Consider the following 17,583-nt stretch of genomic DNA (forward strand, 5'->3'; position numbering starts at 1 on the left):
TTCCATATCCATTTCCACAAGTGGAGGGCAGGTGTGCCCACCTCTCACACAAACGGAGCTATGCATGCACACACACTTGCTCGCCGCATTCACAGCCTGATTCCAAATGGGCCGTGGAGCAATACTGTGTCACAGCTCCTCTCCCACCCCCCAGTTGGGGTTGGGGACCCCTGTTCTAGTTCAGCTAGGGAAGTCAGTTCCTTTAAGCCAGCTGTAAAAGGCAAAATGGACACCTTAACTAACTACGAAGTTTACGGCTGGCTTAAAGAAACTTAAAAATACCTCCACATTACCAGAAAGGGGACTAAATTTTCAGCTCCTCTGCTCTAAAAGAAATCATCCTCATCCATTTAATTCTGTGATGGGGAAAGAAGGACCATGAAGAAGCAGCCATACCATGAGAACAGAGAAGTGAGTTGAAGACCACTTCTTTCTCAATTCCTTCAGGCTTCACCAGGACAGACAGAAAAGAAGAACAAAGGAAAAGTTAGTGTTGAATATTGGAAACTCAAAAACAAAACAAAACACCAGGTTGCATAAATCTACGTAAATGCAACTGCTGTTGCTAAAGATTAAGTTATTTAAATGAGAAGGAGCAGCTCCATGTCATTTTCAGTCTTTCTTCTTTGTTTCCATCATTTTTCTTGGTCTGAGAGCTAAACAATAAAGGAAACCACTGTTGATGAAATCTAAGTAAGTTGTACAATAATCTAGGGACTGGCAGGATAGATGGGCTATTGATTTGATTTTTATTCTGTAGACCAACATTTCTCAACCTTGGCCGCTTTGGACTTCAAATCCCAGAACTCCTCAGTCAACCTTGCTACACCGCCTGCTGCCTGGGGATTTCTGGGAAGCTTCCCCCATCTTAAATTTGCCAAGATTGAGACACATCAAGTATAATAATATAATAATAATAATAATAATAAGTTGGAAGGGACCATGGAGGTCATCTAGTCCAACCCCCTGCTAAGGCAGGAAACCCTATACCATTTCAGACAAATGGCTGTCCAGTCTCTTCTTAAAAACTTCCAGTGTTGGAGCATTCACCACTTCTGGAGGCAGGTTGTTCCACTGGTTAATTGTTCTAACGGTCAGGAAGTTTCTCCTTAGTTCTAGGTTGCTTCTCTCCTTGACTAGTTTCCATCCGTTGCTTCTTGTCCTGCTTTCAGGTGTTTTGGAAAATAACTTGACTCCCTCTTCTTTGTGGCAGCCCCTGAGATATTGGAACACTGCTATCATGTCACCCCTCACCCTTCTCTTCGTTAAACTACACATACCCAATTCCAGCAACCGTTCCCGATATGTTTTAGCCTCCAGTCCCCCAATCATCTTTGTTGCTCTTCTCTGTACTCTTTCTAGAGTCTCGACAGTAGGTTCATTATTACTAGGGGTTGAGAAGAAAGAGAGTGATAACTCTAGGAAGGCGAAAATCATTGAATGGAAAGATGGATTGGTGACCCAAGTTAATGTTCAAGAATGGACCAGCTAAAAATTTACTTAATGTGTTTGAGAACAAGAACATTGTTTTGGGTGCTTTTTTTTCTTCATGATTCTTCACCACGTCCAGTCCACAATTAAATCATCTCACTTACCTCCACTAAAAGCGTTTTGATCACAACATCTTTTTGCTGTATGCTGGGCACCTCCGCTATTTCATTCCCACAGAGCTGATCTGAGCTCACGGCCTCGGCACTGGCTGTGAAATTCACTTTGCCTAGGACCAAAAAGTCACCCGTTCACAAATATGTCATGTAAGCAGTCCTCGAGTTGAGGATGTCTGACTTAAGGACCACCCCTAGATCTGAACAGTCTCCCTATTATTAAAAATGGTGGAGAGCCTTCTCCTTTCTTGAGCTAATTTAAGCACTGAAGGTACGCAGCCTTAAACAGCCGATTTTCAGTAGATCCAGAAAGCATTGCGAGTCGTCAGCACTTCAACGCTTTTTTTTGTTGAAAATTTTTTTATAGGGTTAAAAAGGAGGGTAGGGAAATGGGGGTTTGGGATAGGGTACAGGAAGGGTTGGGGGTGAGGGTTGGGGTTTCCCCCAACAACGTTCAAAATTTGGCAAACAGCATGTTGTCTGTGTAAATGTACATAAATAAAGATAATAAAGCTAAGAATAACACCGATAGCTATAATAAATGATCAAAAACAATACTAAATTTTCAATGTATGATATCATTCTTACTCAAATAAATTCAAAATTGCACATCGCATTCCTTTCTCTCTAACTCGCTTATCTAGCCATTGATAAAATTTATTCCAAGTTCTATACCTATAGTAAACTAAATGTTCTTTCTCTTTAATCTCTAAAGTTAATCTATCCATTTCTGCACAATCCAATATTTTCTTAATTAATACGTCTTCAGTCGGTAACTTTTCATTTTTCCAATATTGGGCATACATCATTCTCGCTGCTGTCAATACACGTAACATTAGCACTTCAATGCTTTTGAAGAAGGATGGTGCCGTCTGCCATTTTTAGGAGCAGGCAGTCCATTTGTAAGCACAAGCTCCAACTTAAACACAAATTCGGGTCAGACATTGATTTACAGAATGGAATCCTATAAATTACAGTGATTTTTCACCTTAAATAATTGCCCACTGTATATAGGAATACACCAAAGGATCTGATAGGGTTATTATCTAGCCTTTTGAATATTGTCTCTTTGTAGATCTCTTCTTCCGCGAGTTTGTTAAGATATTTAAACTTAGTAGCAAAAACAGTGGGGTTGTACAATGAGCTAGAACACACAGTTGTAGTTGATTGGTTGGAGAGTGCAGGATCCTGCCTGAGGCATTCTGTGCTGAGATTGGTTTCTATGGGTGTGTGGGGGGGAGTTTCCCTTTTTCCCCCCACCCTTTTCTTCTCATCACTTAAAACATCTCTGGGTCCAGGAAATTGGAAACCATATTCTATGAAGATGAAAATGACTCCTCTTCCTCTCAGCCCCCAACTCTAATTGACTATTTCAACTTTGTTTATGCCTCATTTTCATTGCTTTTACAAATAATTCAAGGCAATGAACTTTTTACTACGTACCAAGTGATGTGGGGGTCACCATCCAGGACACCGTTCTCCTCCCATTTGCACAAATGCAGTAAGATTCTTGCTGTTTGTCCATAGCGGTTGCCTCAAAGTCAGCAGAAGGAGCCAGAGATATTGTGACCTGGCCATCAAGAATAAGATGACAGTGAGAAAGCTCTATGAGGGTGTTAAGTAGTGGGCTCTTGGGTGCAGGAATGACACAAGGCTGAGTACAGGGTAACTCATACTTTATTCTTGCTAGGACTGTACTGAAACTTGGGCTGCAACCAGCCACAATATATAGTCTAGCCCCTAGGCGGCAGCCAATGAGTTTGAACCCACTCTTGCCGCCTAGGGCTAGCCAATTGCAGGACCGGAGACAGCCAGTCTGGGTTGCTGGAGAGCTGTTGGTTGCTCCAGCAATGCACATGGTGTACCACCACAAGCCCAGTACCTAACAGAGGGAACGTCCTCCAGGGAAGGAATTCATAAAAGGAGGAGGAAGAACAAGGTGGGCTTCAGTAGGTAAGAAGTCAAGTTTAAGAGACACAGAGAGATTCAGACAGAGAAAGGCTAGATCTCCTTTAAAAAAAACTCCAGTGTGGGAGAATCCACAGCTTCTGGAGGGTTGAGTAATTACACTAGACTAAAAACAGCAATGTGACAACTGGGAGCATTACCGCTCTGGCGGTATGGTAGAATATGCCACGTGTCCCGTGGAGCAGGAAAGAAAATGTGCACAAGGGAGGGAAGAGAAATCACATGCATACAATGGGGAAAGTAAGAGTAGAAAAATAGCAGGTATGGAGGCTTGCCGGAACACGAATCTTGTACGTACAGTGCATGAATTACAAGAAGTTTTCTATTTTGCAAATTGGACAGGGCAAGTCAGTTCTTTAAAATTTGGGCGGTTCAAGATGTTGAATGTAAACAATGGACAGCTAAGAAACTGAGAAACAGAGAGACTTGTGCAGAAAAAGAGAACCGGACAATGACAGGCATTGGAAGGGAAGGTCCTGTAGCCAGTTACAGAATAACAATAGTTCCTTTTTTTTATTCCTATTTACATCCTGCCCTTCTCCGAAGACTCAGGGCGGCTTACAATCTAAGCACAAGTCAATGTGCTTAGCAATAGCCTTCATTCTATGTATATGCCTGCTTATTAGGGCTTTCACACACACACCCCAAGCGGCATTATTACAAAGTCAGCTTATTGCCCCCAACAATCTGGGTCCTCATTTTACCTACCTCGGAAGGATGGAAGGCTGAGTCAACCTTGAGCCTGGTGGGATGCGAACCTGCACTAATTGCAGGCAGCTGGTGTTACTTAAGGAGGCATTAGCCCACTGCTCCACCAAGGCTCTTAGTTGGAAGGGATCTTGGAGAACTTCTAATACAACTCAAGCAGGAGACCCTATACCATTCTAGACAAATGGCTCCTCAGTTTCTTCTTAGAAACCTCCAATGTTGGAGCACCCACAACTTCAGGCAAGTGGTTGTCCAATCTCTTCTTAGAAGCCTCCCAGTGATGGAGTGCCCACAACATCGCAACCCACCACTGTTAAGGACTCCTTACCTGGATGCAGTGAGTTTGGTAGGAGAAGACGGTGGCTTTGAGTGGGAAGGCTTCTCCTCGCACCACGGAATAGGGCAAGGTGAGTTCAATGAAGAATGGCTGGAAGGTCTTCAGGAAAGTGGGCTGGGCCAGGCCAAAGCCGGTGTCTGCTGAAAGACAGAAAGCTCCAGCTTTCCATTCGGTGATGGTATCCGGGATGGTCACAGGAAGAGACACGTTTTTAGAATCCCTGAAGGACAGAAGAGATCAGCAAGTGAGGAGAAGGGATTCCAAAATCCTGGCACCGAGGAAGCCAATGGAGGAACAATACTTAGCATCTCAATTACAGATAATCCATAATTAACAACAGCATTGGGACCACAATTTCCATCGCTGAGCCACGTGGTTTTAAAGCAAAATGTCATGTCAGTGACAGCAGTTCTGGCTGCCATCATTAAGTGAATCCTGTGCTATTTGTTAAGTGTGATATAACCTGCTTGCCATTTGCATCCTCCTGCTGGCTTCTCCATTGAATACATGATAACATGTATTCGTGCTCTCTATCCCACGTGATACCCTATGGGATCACAATTTTCCAATATCTAAGGGGCTGCCACAAAGAAGAAGAGGACGACTTGTTCTCCAAAGAACCTGAAGGCAGGACAAGAACCAATGGTTGGAAACTAATCAAGAACAGAACCAATCTAGAAATAAGGAGAAATTTCCTGACAGCTAGAACAATTAATTAATGGAACTTCTTCAGAAGTTAAAGGTTTTTAAGAAGAGGCTGGACAACCATCTGTTTGAAATGGTATAGGGCAGTGATGGCGAACCTTTTAGAGATGGAGTGCCCAAACTGCAACCCAAAACCCACTTATGTATCGTTGGGTGCCAGGTGGGGGTGGCCCATTGAAAGGGTGTGGCCAATTAGATGGGTGTGGCCCATTGGGTGGGCGTGGCTGCAGTGGTAACGGCAGACTGGGTAGGACTAAAAAGTTCAATCAATCCATTCCAACTTTGCAAGATCTTTTTTTTTTTCACGCAAGAAGTTTGATTGATTGACTGAACCTTTTTTTTTTTGCACAAGGTGGCGGATTCCTAAAGCAAAAAGGTTTTATAATACCCAGCTGAAGGCCTAGGACTGGGGCGATGGCGCACGTGCCTACAGAGAGGGCTCTGCGTGCCACCTGTGGCACACGTGCCATAGGTTCGCCAGCACGGGTATAGGGTCTCCTATCGAGCAGGGTCCCTTCCAACTCTGTCATTCTGTTATTGATTATGGTTATAAGAAGCCAGGTTAATAAAAAGGTTACAAATGACTTTGGCATCCTATGATGTCAGAACTGCGAGCCAGGTGCCAAGCATCTGAATTGCGATCATGTGTCCATGGGGGACACTGAAACAGCCAAAACTTTGAGGACATGTCATAAGGAGCAGTCATTCCGCAAGGTCCTAAGTTTAAACAACCACTGAATGAGGGATCATTAAACAAGAACCACTTGCCTTTGCATTGTACTTTCAAATAAGTTTCTGAAATCATCTGGGGATTTTTTATTTTCTTTTTGAATCAGAACAGAGCTGGAAGGGACCTTGGAGGTCTTCTAGTCCAGCCCCCTGCTCAAGCTGGAGAACCTATTCTATTTCAGACAAGTGACTGTCCAGTCTCTTCTTAAAAACCTCAAGTGATGAAGCACCCACAACGTCTGGTGGCAGGCTGTTCCAGTGGTTAATTGTCCTCGCTGTTAGCAAGTTTCTCCTCAGTTCCAGGTTGCTTCTCTCCTTGATTAGTTTCCATCAATTGGAATGGTTCTTGCAACCATTCTTCATCTGTTTTAGTCTCCAGGCCTTTAATCAACTTAGTTGCTCTTCTTAATTGCTCTTCTTTTTCTAAAGCAACTCCTATTCCTTTGGCCTCTCCAAAAGGATAAAAATGTAAGAACTGAAGCAAAGGGGATTGATGGAACTGCACCCAACGGGAACCTCGATGAGAGAATGAAAAAAAAAAGTCAAGATGATATCTAAGATTATGGGGGATCCAACCCTCGCCCATTTATTGCATGTTTTTAAAGGGGCGGGGTTTTCAGTTCCCATGGATGCAGCTGAAAGTAAGAGACGATGCAAGGGAGAGAAATTAATTTAGTTAGGGCTTGAATATGACAGCATCATGTTGCCTTTTTAACCAACACACAAGCCAAAGGTTTGTTACCATTTAACATCTTCTGTTCTCTGTAGTTTGCAATGTGGTTTTCTAGCCAGAAGAACAACATGCCGTAACGAAAAGCCAGTTCAAAAGCTTTGTGAAATCAATGTCATAATTAAGCTGTTGACTCCAACCCCTTGAAAAATGCAGGAATTCAAATTCAAATGTCTCTTGACATCCCCTTGAAAGAAATCCCATAAGGGGAGCCCATCGTATCTCAGGATCAGTAGTGTCTATGGCCCCTGTTTGTGTCACTACTCTTGCCGAAATGACCAGAGCGTCCTTGACGTCTTTAAAGAACCATAAAGACGACCTTGGAAGAAGCCATCCAGAAGCCATTAAGTAGCTAGAAAATGATTAGACTCAACTCAATATGTTTTTTCATGAGGCAACTGGACTTTCTTGTTTTTCTTTGAAGACATTTCGCTTCTCATCCAAGAGGTTTCTTCAGCTCTGGGCTGAAGCTGAAGAAGCTGCTTGGATGAGAAACGAAATGTCTTCAAAGAAAAATAAGAAAGTCTGGTTGCCTCGTAAAAAAGCATCTTTGGGACAACTATGTCCTGGATGACTGAGAATCTCTGTAGACTTATTAGATTTGTTGTTGTAATCCCATGGAGTATAAAAAGAGAGGGAAGTGAAAACACAGGAGACTTGCAAGATTCTGTTACCATATAGACTAGACATGTCAAACCCGTGATGTCACATGATGTATTGGAGCTTTTTCTAAATTGCCAGCTATGGGTTGGGCGCGGTTTCATTGTGATGCATCCAGCCTGTGGGTCGGCAGTTTGACATTCCTGATATAGACTATTTTAATTTCAATTAAATTAAATTATTACACTTGTTACAGCTAAGGGAACCCGTTGGAGTTTCTTTCTAATATTTTCCACCTCCCTGAACTCAACATAAGCATCTGCACCTGAGACTGTCTTAAGGGCTTCTGCTTGACATCTCCAAGGTTGTCACAACCCACTAGAGAAAAGGGTGTGGCTTATACCTCATGCTGCAAAGAACCTTCAGGTTGGGGTGATATAGCTTAAACAGAGAGGCGGCAGCAGATAGGGGAATATTTTCTGAGAAGCTTCATCAATGAGTGGCCTGCTTTTTGCAGCTTGGCATCATGACTTACTCTATGAAAGGAATAAAATATTATTCAGAAATTTCTAATGAGTCTAAAGGATATTAGAAGAAGCCACTTGAAAATCCTAATGGTTGTCTCTGTATCTCATCTAAAAGTTGACAAGTACAAATGTGACAAGCTGAAAACGCTAGCTAACCTAAACTGCAAGCAAAGGAAATACAGAAATAACTATAGGAGCTGAGCTTCGTTAACAGAAAATTAGATGGTGATAGATAGGATGTGTACAAAGGGGCTTCCTAGAATATGGGAGGGACAGTGGTTTTAAGCAGTCCGGATAGTTTATCGGATGATTAGGGAAGGGGCGTTGAGTGCGATAGGGGAGGGGGGAATCTGCATCAGGGATAGGATATAAAAATGTCAAACAGCTCTTGGAGGTGTGACTGAACTCCTGTGTGGAGTCACACCTCCTTTGCAAACGCTTCTTTTTAAATAAAAACTTTGTTACTGGAATTCCAAGTGAGTTTGTTTGCTTTGGGATATTGAGGCATGTTCCAAACGATCACTTACTCTATTATCACCAAATCCCATAGCCAGGTTTCAGGGAACTCCAATCTGATAGTCTCAACAGGTGTCATTTCAGCGACAGTGGTCATCATAATGGGAACATCATTTGAAAGTGAAGTAAACTTCATTCCCGGGGCACTTGACAATTGTATAGGGCCAAATTCTAGAGGGAAAGAATATGAGAGAATTTACATGCATTCCATCTTATTTGTCAATAGCTTCTGTAGACCTGATCTGCAGGAACTCATTGCTTTCTCCTTGAAAACCATACAAATGAGTGTCCATCACCCCATCTTTCTTGGAGATGAGTTCTACAAATTCATGCTGGAGAACTGCTTCTTTTGAAAAGAAGGACTAGGGGGTGACATGATACCAAGTTTCCAGTGGTGGGATTCAACCGGTTTGCACCGGTTCAGGAGAACCAGTAGCTAAATTTTGCTGCGCTCGGAGAAGTGGCTGGCTTCCAGAAGTCCAGTCTAAGCTTCGGAAGCCTGGAGGAGTCCACCCAGGCCTAGAACGGCCCACCAGAAGTGTGTGGATGCCACTTCCGGAAGTCTGTTCTAGGCCTCGGAGGCCCAGGCCTGCATTGAATAAGAGAAAGAGTTGTTCAAGTATTTGAATTCCACCATTGCATGTTTTCCCAAAGGCCTACCCAGAAAATAAGCCCTAGCTTGATTTTGGGGGGTGGGCCTAATGTAAGCCCTACTCAAAAAATAAGCCCTAGTTTTGGGGTAAGGCACACACCTAAAAATCAAACTAGGGCAGGGATAGCGATGTGGATCTGCCCCATGTGCTCTGCACTCATTTACCTTGCAGCCAGGCCTCTCCTCACTGGCCCACTTCTTCTGCATCCAGGCCTCATTTCTCAGTCAGAGGCCTTTCTGGAAGGCCTCTGCAGCCAAGAACCAAGGTATGGATTCAATCCATAGCTCGGTTCTGCAAGACCTATATGGCCAAGGACTGAGCTATGGATTGAATCCATAGCTTGGTACTTGGCTGCATAGGCCTTACAGAAAGCCTGACTGCAAAATGCAGACTGGAATGCAGCTGCAGAACCAGGGCTTTTTTTCTCATAGAATGCTCAGAACGGAGTTCCGGCACCTTTTTTGGATAGAACCTTGTAGGGTAGGCAAGGAGGGTTGTATGACGTGTGTGAGTTCCGGCACCTTTTTCTTTTACAAAAAAAGCACTGTGCAGAACGAATCTCCTCCTTTGGCCCCAGAAGAAGTGGACCTGCTGGGCAGGACTGTCGGTGCCGGAGATGAGTAAGACTTACCCTGAAAATAAGACCTAGTGCCTCTTTCTGAGGCAAATATATTGTATATGTATATATAAAAAAGCCGGTCTTATTTTTGGAAAAACACGGGTAGCAGTGTTCCAATATGTAAGGGGCTGCCCCAAAGATGAGAAGGGGTCAACCTATTCCCCAAAGCCCCTGAAGCAGTAGATGGAAACTAATCAAGGAGAGAAGCAACCTAATAATTGAGAACAATTAATCAGCAGAACAACCTGCCTCCAGAAGTTGTGAGAGCTCCAACAGTGAACGTTTTAAAGAAGAGATTGGACAACTATTTGTCTGAAATGGACTAGAAGACCTCCAAGGTCTCTTCCAAGAATGCACTTCTTCACCTAGCACGCAATTAAGCTGGGGAACTGTGTTTTCACAAGATGTGGCAGTGACCACAAACTTGTGTGGCTTTAAAGAAGATTAGATAAATTCACAGAGGTTCAGGGCAATGAGGGTCATCTGTCCTGAAGATTCCATGCTACCTCTGGTTTGGGAGAAACATTAACGCCAAATGCTCACCGGTGGGAGAAAAGTGGGTTTCCATCTCCTGCTTCCAAGCTCCCACCACTCTAATTGTCCGATATGAAAAATATGGGCAACAGTCGTAGTTGGTTTGATCCAACACACAGCTGTTTGTTGTTCTTTGGAAACAAGAGCCTTGGGGGTGCAGTGGTTAGAATGCAATATTACAGGCTAACTCCGCCCACAGTCTAAAGTTTGATCTTGACAGGTTCGGGGATGATTCCACCTTCCATCCTTCCGAGGTTGGTAAAAAGAGGACCCAGATTGTTGGAGGAAACATGTTGACATTGTAAATTGCTCAGAGAGTGCAATAAAGCACAACGGAGTGATATGTAAGTGCTATTGCTAAATGCTATTGCTAATGCCTCTTAAATTTACAGAAAGAAACTTCTGAGCATTCAGTGCTGCTCAGAACATGAGTTATTTCAATGTTGGAAGGGACCATAGAAATCTTCCAATCCATTCCCTACCCAGTGCAGGATCTATCCATTATTCAAGCTGCATAGGCTCAGACTCATCACATCAACAACAATATCCCAATGACTTTTTGTAACAGTTGTGAAAACAATTTTCTAAGGGATCTTTAAGAGCTAATTGCAATTCTGTTCAGAACTGGAGTTGATATTGATGATGGTTTATCCCACGGGTCGTCAACCCGTGGCTCCAGAGCCGCATGCGGCTCTTTGAGCCGTCTCCTGTGGCTCCCAGTCCTCCTCCACCGGCAGAGGTTTGGGGAGCTGTGCGCGCAGCTCTCCAAACCTCCACTGCCGCGTTTGCAGAGATGCTGCCTTCGTCCATGTTTGACGAAGGCAGCAGCTCTCCAAACAGCTCTCCAAACAGTTTGCAGAACTGCTGCCTGCGGCGGAGGTTTGGAGAGGTGCGCGCGCACTCTCCAAATCGCCGCTGTCCCGTTCATACAGCTGCCACGTTCGTTCATGTTTGACGAGTGCAGCCGGTCTCCAAATAGGCGGCGGCGGTTTGGAGAGTGCACACGCACCTCTCCAAACTGCCGCCGTCCTGTTCGGAGGTCTGCCGCATTCATTCATATTTGATGAGCGTGGCAGACCTCCGAACGGGATGGTGGCAGTTTGGAGAGTGCGCGCGCACCTCTCCAAACTGCCGCCGTCCTGTTCGGAGGTCTGCCGCATTCATTCATATTTGATGAGCGTGGCAGACCTCCGAACGGGATGGCGGCAGTTTGGAGAGTGCGCGCGCACCTCTCCAAACCGCTGCCGCCCGTTTGGAGACCTGCCATGCTCGTCAAACATGGACGAGCGCGGCAGACCTCCAAACGGGACGGTGGAGGTTTGGAGAGGTTCGTACAGCTGCACGAGCACGGCAGACCTCCACTGTCCCATTCGTACAGCTGCCGCGTTCGTCCATGTTTGACGAGAGCGGCAGGTCTCCAATTGGGCAGCAGCGGTTTGGAGAGTGCGCGCGCACCTCTCCAAACCGCCGCCGTCCTGTTTGGAGGTCTGCCGCGCTCATCAAACAGGAACGAACGCGGCAGGTCTCCAAACGGGTGGCGGCAGTTTGGAGAGGTGCGCACACACGAATGCACAGCTGCTGCATTTGTCCGTGTTTGACGAACGCGGCAGATCTCCAAACGGGACGGTGGAGGTTTGGAGAGGTGTGCGCGCACTCTCCAAACTGCCACTGTCCTCTTTGCACAGCTGCTGCGTTCATCCGTGTTTCTTTCAAACGCGGAGGAATGCAGCAGCTCTGCAAATGGGGCGGCGGTGGTTTGGAGAGCTGCACAGCTCTCCAAACCTCTGCCTCCACGTTTGGAGAGCTGCTGTGTTCATCAAACGCAGAGGTTTGGAGGTCCCGGGAGAGGGGTAGGGCACTCGGGTGGCTCCGGCAGCGCCCAGGCTGAAGGCGCCACTGCAACCCAGTGCCCGTCGCCAGGGAGACCCATCACCACCGCCATACAAGTGCCTCACGGCTCGAGGGAGCCGTGCTGCAGGAGACGCTCGCGAGGCTTCCTTCAGCCGGGGAAGGGCCCGTTGCTTCCGAGGGGGGCCGGGCGGGATCCTCTAAAAGGCCATTTCCTTCCTCACCAGGGAGACCCATTGCCACCATCATACAGGTGCCTCATGGCTCGAGGGAGCCGTGTTGCAGGAGACGCTCGCGAGGCTTCCTTCAGCTGGGGAAGGGCCCGTTGCCTCTGAGGGGGGCCGGGCGGGATCCTCTGAAAGGCCGTTTCCTTCCTCGGCCTGCGAGTCCGTCCCTCCCCCCCCGTAAGCTGGCGGCATTGGGCAGCGACAGGTGCGTGCGGTTCAGGATGCGGTGTGGGCATAGGGGTGGTGTATGTTTTTGCTTGTTCTGCGCATGCGCGTGCGTGCCCACATGCGTGCGCACATTTTGCGGCTCCCACTTTTTTGTGTGTATGACGGAACCGGTTCCGAGTGGCTCTTTTGCTGTTTCGGGTTGCTGACCCCTGGTTTATCCCTTTTTTATCAGTTTGGGATGTGGCCCTCATCTTACAACCTTTCGTTTAGTGACCATTTGAGGTTACAACAGCACTGAAAAAACGTACAACCGTTTTTCGCACTTATAACTGTTGCAGCATGGTCACGGGATCAAAATTTGGGCACTGGGCAACTGGCCTATATTAAAGAGGGTTGCGGTGTCCCAGGGTCATGTGATCACTTTTTGCAAATTTCGGACAAGCCAAGTCAATCAGGAAGCCAGACTGACTTTACAATTGTGTTACTCCCATGACAACTGCAGTGATTCACTTAATAAATGCGGCAAGAAAGGTGGTAAAATGGGGCAAAACAACTGTTTTGCTTAGCAGTGGGAAAATTCGGTTTCAATTGTGGTCGTAGCAATAGCAATAGTACTTAGACTTATAAACTACTTTACAGCCCTCTGTAAGCGGTTTACAGAGTCAGCCTATTGCCGCAACAATCTGGGTCCTCAGTTTACCAACCTTGGAAAGATGGAAGGCTGAGTCAATAGTAATAGCAATAACACTTAGACTTATATGCCATTTCACGTAGCTTTACAGTAGAATCAGCCTATGGCCCCCAACAATTTGGGTCCTCATTTTACCGACCTTGGAAGGATGGAAGGCTGAATCAACCTTGAGCTGGTGAGAATTGAACTGCCAAACTTCTGGCAGTCGGCAGTTAGCTGAAGTAGCCTGGAGTACTGCACTCTAACCACTGTGCCACCACGGTCGTAAGTCAAGGAGTACCTGTATTTACCACTGCTACTATATTTACAGGTTGCCTTATGATTGTTTTTCACAATTACGACCCTTGTAGCATCTCCATGATCATGTGATCATAATCCCGATGCTTGGCAACTGATTCATACTTATGATCGTTGCCGTGTCCCAAGGTCACATGGTCCCCTTTTGCAACCTTCTGACGAGCAAAATCAATGGGCAAGCCAGATTCACTTGACAACCATGTTACTAACATCAACTGCAGTGGTTCACTTAATAGCTGTGGCAAGAAAGTTCATAAAATGGGGCAAAAGTCATCTAACAAATATTTCACTTAACAACAGAAATTTATGGGGTCAATTGTGGCCTTAGATTGAGGACTAACTGTATTTCCAGAGCACTTATCCTATTGTTTCAGTCCTCAGCAGATCAAATGCTTACCAGAGAACCGTGAGAAAAACGGGAATTCCCAACATATATTCGGCTTGCGCATTTTAGTGCTAGTAAAAACTTTTAAACCCAAGTCCTGTCAAAGGAAATGAAGAAGTCGCAGTGAAACATTTGAAAAAGTATGAACAGACCCAAATGATTTTTTTTAAAAGTCCAAGGTGAATGCTAGGGGTAAAATTCCAATATTCTTACAGCTGAACTCATGTCTTGTGTCGTTTCCAGCAACTGTCTGGAAATCATTTACCACTGTAAATCAACTAGCCTATAACCCTGGGATTTCCTGGTGGTCTCCTGATGCTGTTACCTAACCAATCAAAGGTAAGGACTCAAGTCAAATTCAATTCTTGGTGGGTTTTTTGGGGAGACATCCATCGAGTGATTTTGGGAGCTGTATGGAAGGAGTTTGCCATCATTTGCCATCATTTGCATCAAGGTAAATTTTTCAACCTAAATTATAATCCTGAATCTCCTGAAGGTTTCCTATCCTCCTATTAAGCAAGTCCAAACTTTCTTCACTTTTTGACATCAGCTAAGCAGTTTAGTTGCCAGCCTGCTACCAGCCTGCCTTCCACTGAGGACCTGCATGAGCCAGAAAGAGGGCTATGAAAATATCTAAAGACCTCTCATATCCTGAACATAAATTCCCACAACACTGTCAAACTACCTAGTTGTTGTTAACTGCGAAGTCGTGTCCGACCCATCGCGACCCTATGGACAACATTCCTCCAGGCCTTCCTGTCCTCCACCATCTTCTGGAGTCCATTTAAGCTCACGCCTACTGCTTCAGTGACTCCATCCAGCCACATCATTCTCTGTCGTCCCCTTCTTCTATTGCCCTCGATCTTTCCCAGCATCAGGCTCTTCTCCAGTGAGTCCTTCCTTCTCATTAGGTGGCCAAAGTATTTGAGTTTTAGCTTCAGGATCTGGCCTTCTAAAGAGCAGTCAGGGTTGATCTCCTCTAGGACTGACCGGTTTGATTGCCTTGCAGTCCAAGGGACTTGCAGGAGTCTTCTCCAGCACCATAGTTCAAAGGCCTCAATTCTTTGGCGCTCAGCCTTTCTTATGGTCCAACTTTCACTGCCATACATTGCAACTGGGAAGACCATAGCCTTGACTATACGCACTTTTGTTGACAGGGTGATGTCTCTGCTTTTTAGTGTGCTGTCTAGATTTGCCATGGCTTTCCTCCCCAGGAGCAAGCGTCTTTTAATTTCTTGGCTACAGTCCCCATCTGCAGTGATCTTGGAGCCCAAGAAAATAAAATCTGTCACTACCTCCATTTCTTCCCCATCTATTTGCCAGGAATTGAGAGGGCCAGATGCCATGATCTTGGTTTTCTTAATGTTCAGTTTCAACCCAACTTTTGCACTCTCCTTCTTCACCCGCAACAAGAGGCTCTTTAGTTCTTCTTCACTTTAACTACCTAGTAGGGTTGTATTATTATTATTATTATTATCCTTCTCATCCTTCCTATTAGATAGATGGATGGATGGATGGATGGATGGATGGATGGATAGATAGATAGATAGATAGATAGATAGATAGAGATAGATAGATAGATAGATAGATAGATAGATAGATAGATAGATAGATAGATAGATAGATAGATAGATAGATACTGTAGATATCCTTTATTGTCATTTTTTACTGTGGCCACACTGGCATAATTAAAAATGAAATTCTGTTGCCTGCTCTCAAAAGTGTACACATACACAATACACATATAAACATGCTATACGTATATACCTACACCCTTACATATAAATATTAATCACCGTGTAGTGTCCCAGACAATCTGCGGACCCTACTCAAGCAACACTTATATGCTATGTCCTAGATAGAAGGAGGTGAACTGCCAATAATCTTTTCTGCCATCCTCACCACTCTCTGCACTGCCTTCCTGTTTGAAGCAGTGATGCTTCCAAACCAGACAGTTATGTATTGGGCTTGTGGTGTTATACCATGTGTGTAGCTGGAACAGCTAACGGCTCTCCAGCAACCCAGACAAGCCATCTCCAGTTCTACAATTGGTTATCCCCTAGCGGCAAGAGTGGGTTCAAACCTATTGGCTAACGCCTAGGGGCTAGACTATATATTGTGGCTGGCTGCAGCCCAAGTTCCAGTACAGTTCTAGGAAGAATAAAGTATGTGTCATCTTGTACTCAGCCTCATGTCTTCCTTCCTGCACCCGAGAGCCCACAACATAATAGTGACGATGAGGGTGGGATCCTGCTTCACCGATTAAGAGCTGAAGTCAATGAGGTGTCAGCAACACTTGCTGGAGGGAAGAGGCATTTTCCCCCCCTCTAGGCCGGCTAGTAAGCAACACTAGCAGCCTCGTGCTCAGCGGACACAACCCTCGAGCCTAGAAGCAGGATCTGAAGATCGCAGGAATCTGAAGGAAGAATGCCGAAAGTTGGCAAATTAAGAGAATTTGATGTAAAGCATCCAGAAGAATGGCTGGCTTACCTCTCGCAAATCAGATTGCAGAGGAAGGCCTGAAGGCTGCCACATTGCTTTGTGTGTGCGGGCCAGCAACTTTTGACCTAGCAGAGAATCTTTTTGCGCCGACGCCCATCGAAGCAGTATCATATGCAGACCTTAAGAAGAAGCTAACTGGGCACTTCCAGCCCAAGATGTCGGAGATGGCGTGGCAATTTAAATTTGATCAAAGAGTGCAGCTACCCAGGGAGACAGCTTCGGAATTTACTGCGTGCCTAAGACAGGCTGCATGCCTTTACAAGTTTTCAAACTTAGAAGAACGACTAAGAGACCAGCTCATCTGTGACCTTTGGGATAGTACGCTCCAGCAGAGACTGTTTGCTAGACCCAACTTTACATTCTCTGAGGCACAGTACGAGGTGATGGCCGCTGAAGCTGCCAGGGGAGCAGTGCAGACAGTTCAGCCCACCAAACTTTCTAAAGTCAAAGAAACAGTCCATCTAGAAGTCGCCAAAGCTGCCAGAGATTCGTCAAAAGAAGAAGAACCTGAGATCAACAGACATCAAAGGCAATCCAATGCACAAAACCGCAACAACCACCAGAGAGAGGACACTTACAAGGCAGTTCTCTTACCTAGATGTAAGGGGTGCGGAGGCAACCATCTACGCACCAATTGCAGATTTCGCTCGGCCACGTGCAGAGCTTGTGGAAGAACCGGCTACATTGCGGTGGTTTGCAGAGCCCAACAGAGAGACCAGCCACCCAAACACCAGTTGGAGGAACCGGCTAGGAGAGGTACTGGGGCCCAGGGTCCAGTTAGTGTGGGATTCTTCAGAAGCTGGAGAAGCATTTGCCGCACCAGGGCTCGATGCCCCCTCAAGCCTAAACTTAAGCTCTTAGTAGAGTTGCAAGGAGTTCCATGCAAAATAGAGTTGGACTCTGGCTCGACCGTCTCAATCATTTCGCAAGACACATACAACTTTGTGTGTAGGCGCAGTAACAATCGAGCCAAACTAAGACCCTCAGATTTCATCTTAACGGACTTTCAAAATGCTCACATTAAAGTTAAGGGTGAAGCCACCATATTGGTAAAATTTAAAGGATTTTGGGGGCACCTGGATGTAATAGTAGTAGAAGGCCAGAGATTTGATTGGTTTGACGCCTTAGGAATACACAGATGTTTTTGATTCAACCCTAGGGACTTACACAGGCTCGCCAATTTCTTTCAAGTTGGATCCCAACGTTGTTCCAATCAGGGTTAAACCTCGCAGGAT

The 17,583-nt window shown here is 45.5% G+C and overlaps 1 protein-coding gene across 1 annotated transcript in view; it reads right to left on the reverse strand.

The window, feature by feature from the left end:
• The window catches only part of LOC308661144 (alpha-2-macroglobulin-like), a 104,353-nt gene that overhangs the window by 28,290 nt on the left and 58,480 nt on the right, over positions 1 to 17,583 (reverse strand). The window contains exons 17-22 of the mRNA XM_081315935.1: positions 13,859 to 13,943; positions 8,436 to 8,595; positions 4,609 to 4,837; positions 3,048 to 3,174; positions 1,596 to 1,717; positions 397 to 448 (exon numbers count right to left, since the gene is read on the reverse strand). Of these exons, the coding sequence (XP_081172061.1) occupies positions 397 to 448; positions 1,596 to 1,717; positions 3,048 to 3,174; positions 4,609 to 4,837; positions 8,436 to 8,595; positions 13,859 to 13,943 (775 nt within the window). The remainder of the gene's footprint in view (positions 1 to 396; positions 449 to 1,595; positions 1,718 to 3,047; positions 3,175 to 4,608; positions 4,838 to 8,435; positions 8,596 to 13,858; positions 13,944 to 17,583) is intronic.

Source organism: Vipera berus (assembly GCF_964194415.1).
Source record: "Vipera berus genome assembly, chromosome: 2".
In the NCBI taxonomy this organism is placed as follows: domain Eukaryota; kingdom Metazoa; phylum Chordata; class Lepidosauria; order Squamata; family Viperidae; genus Vipera; species Vipera berus.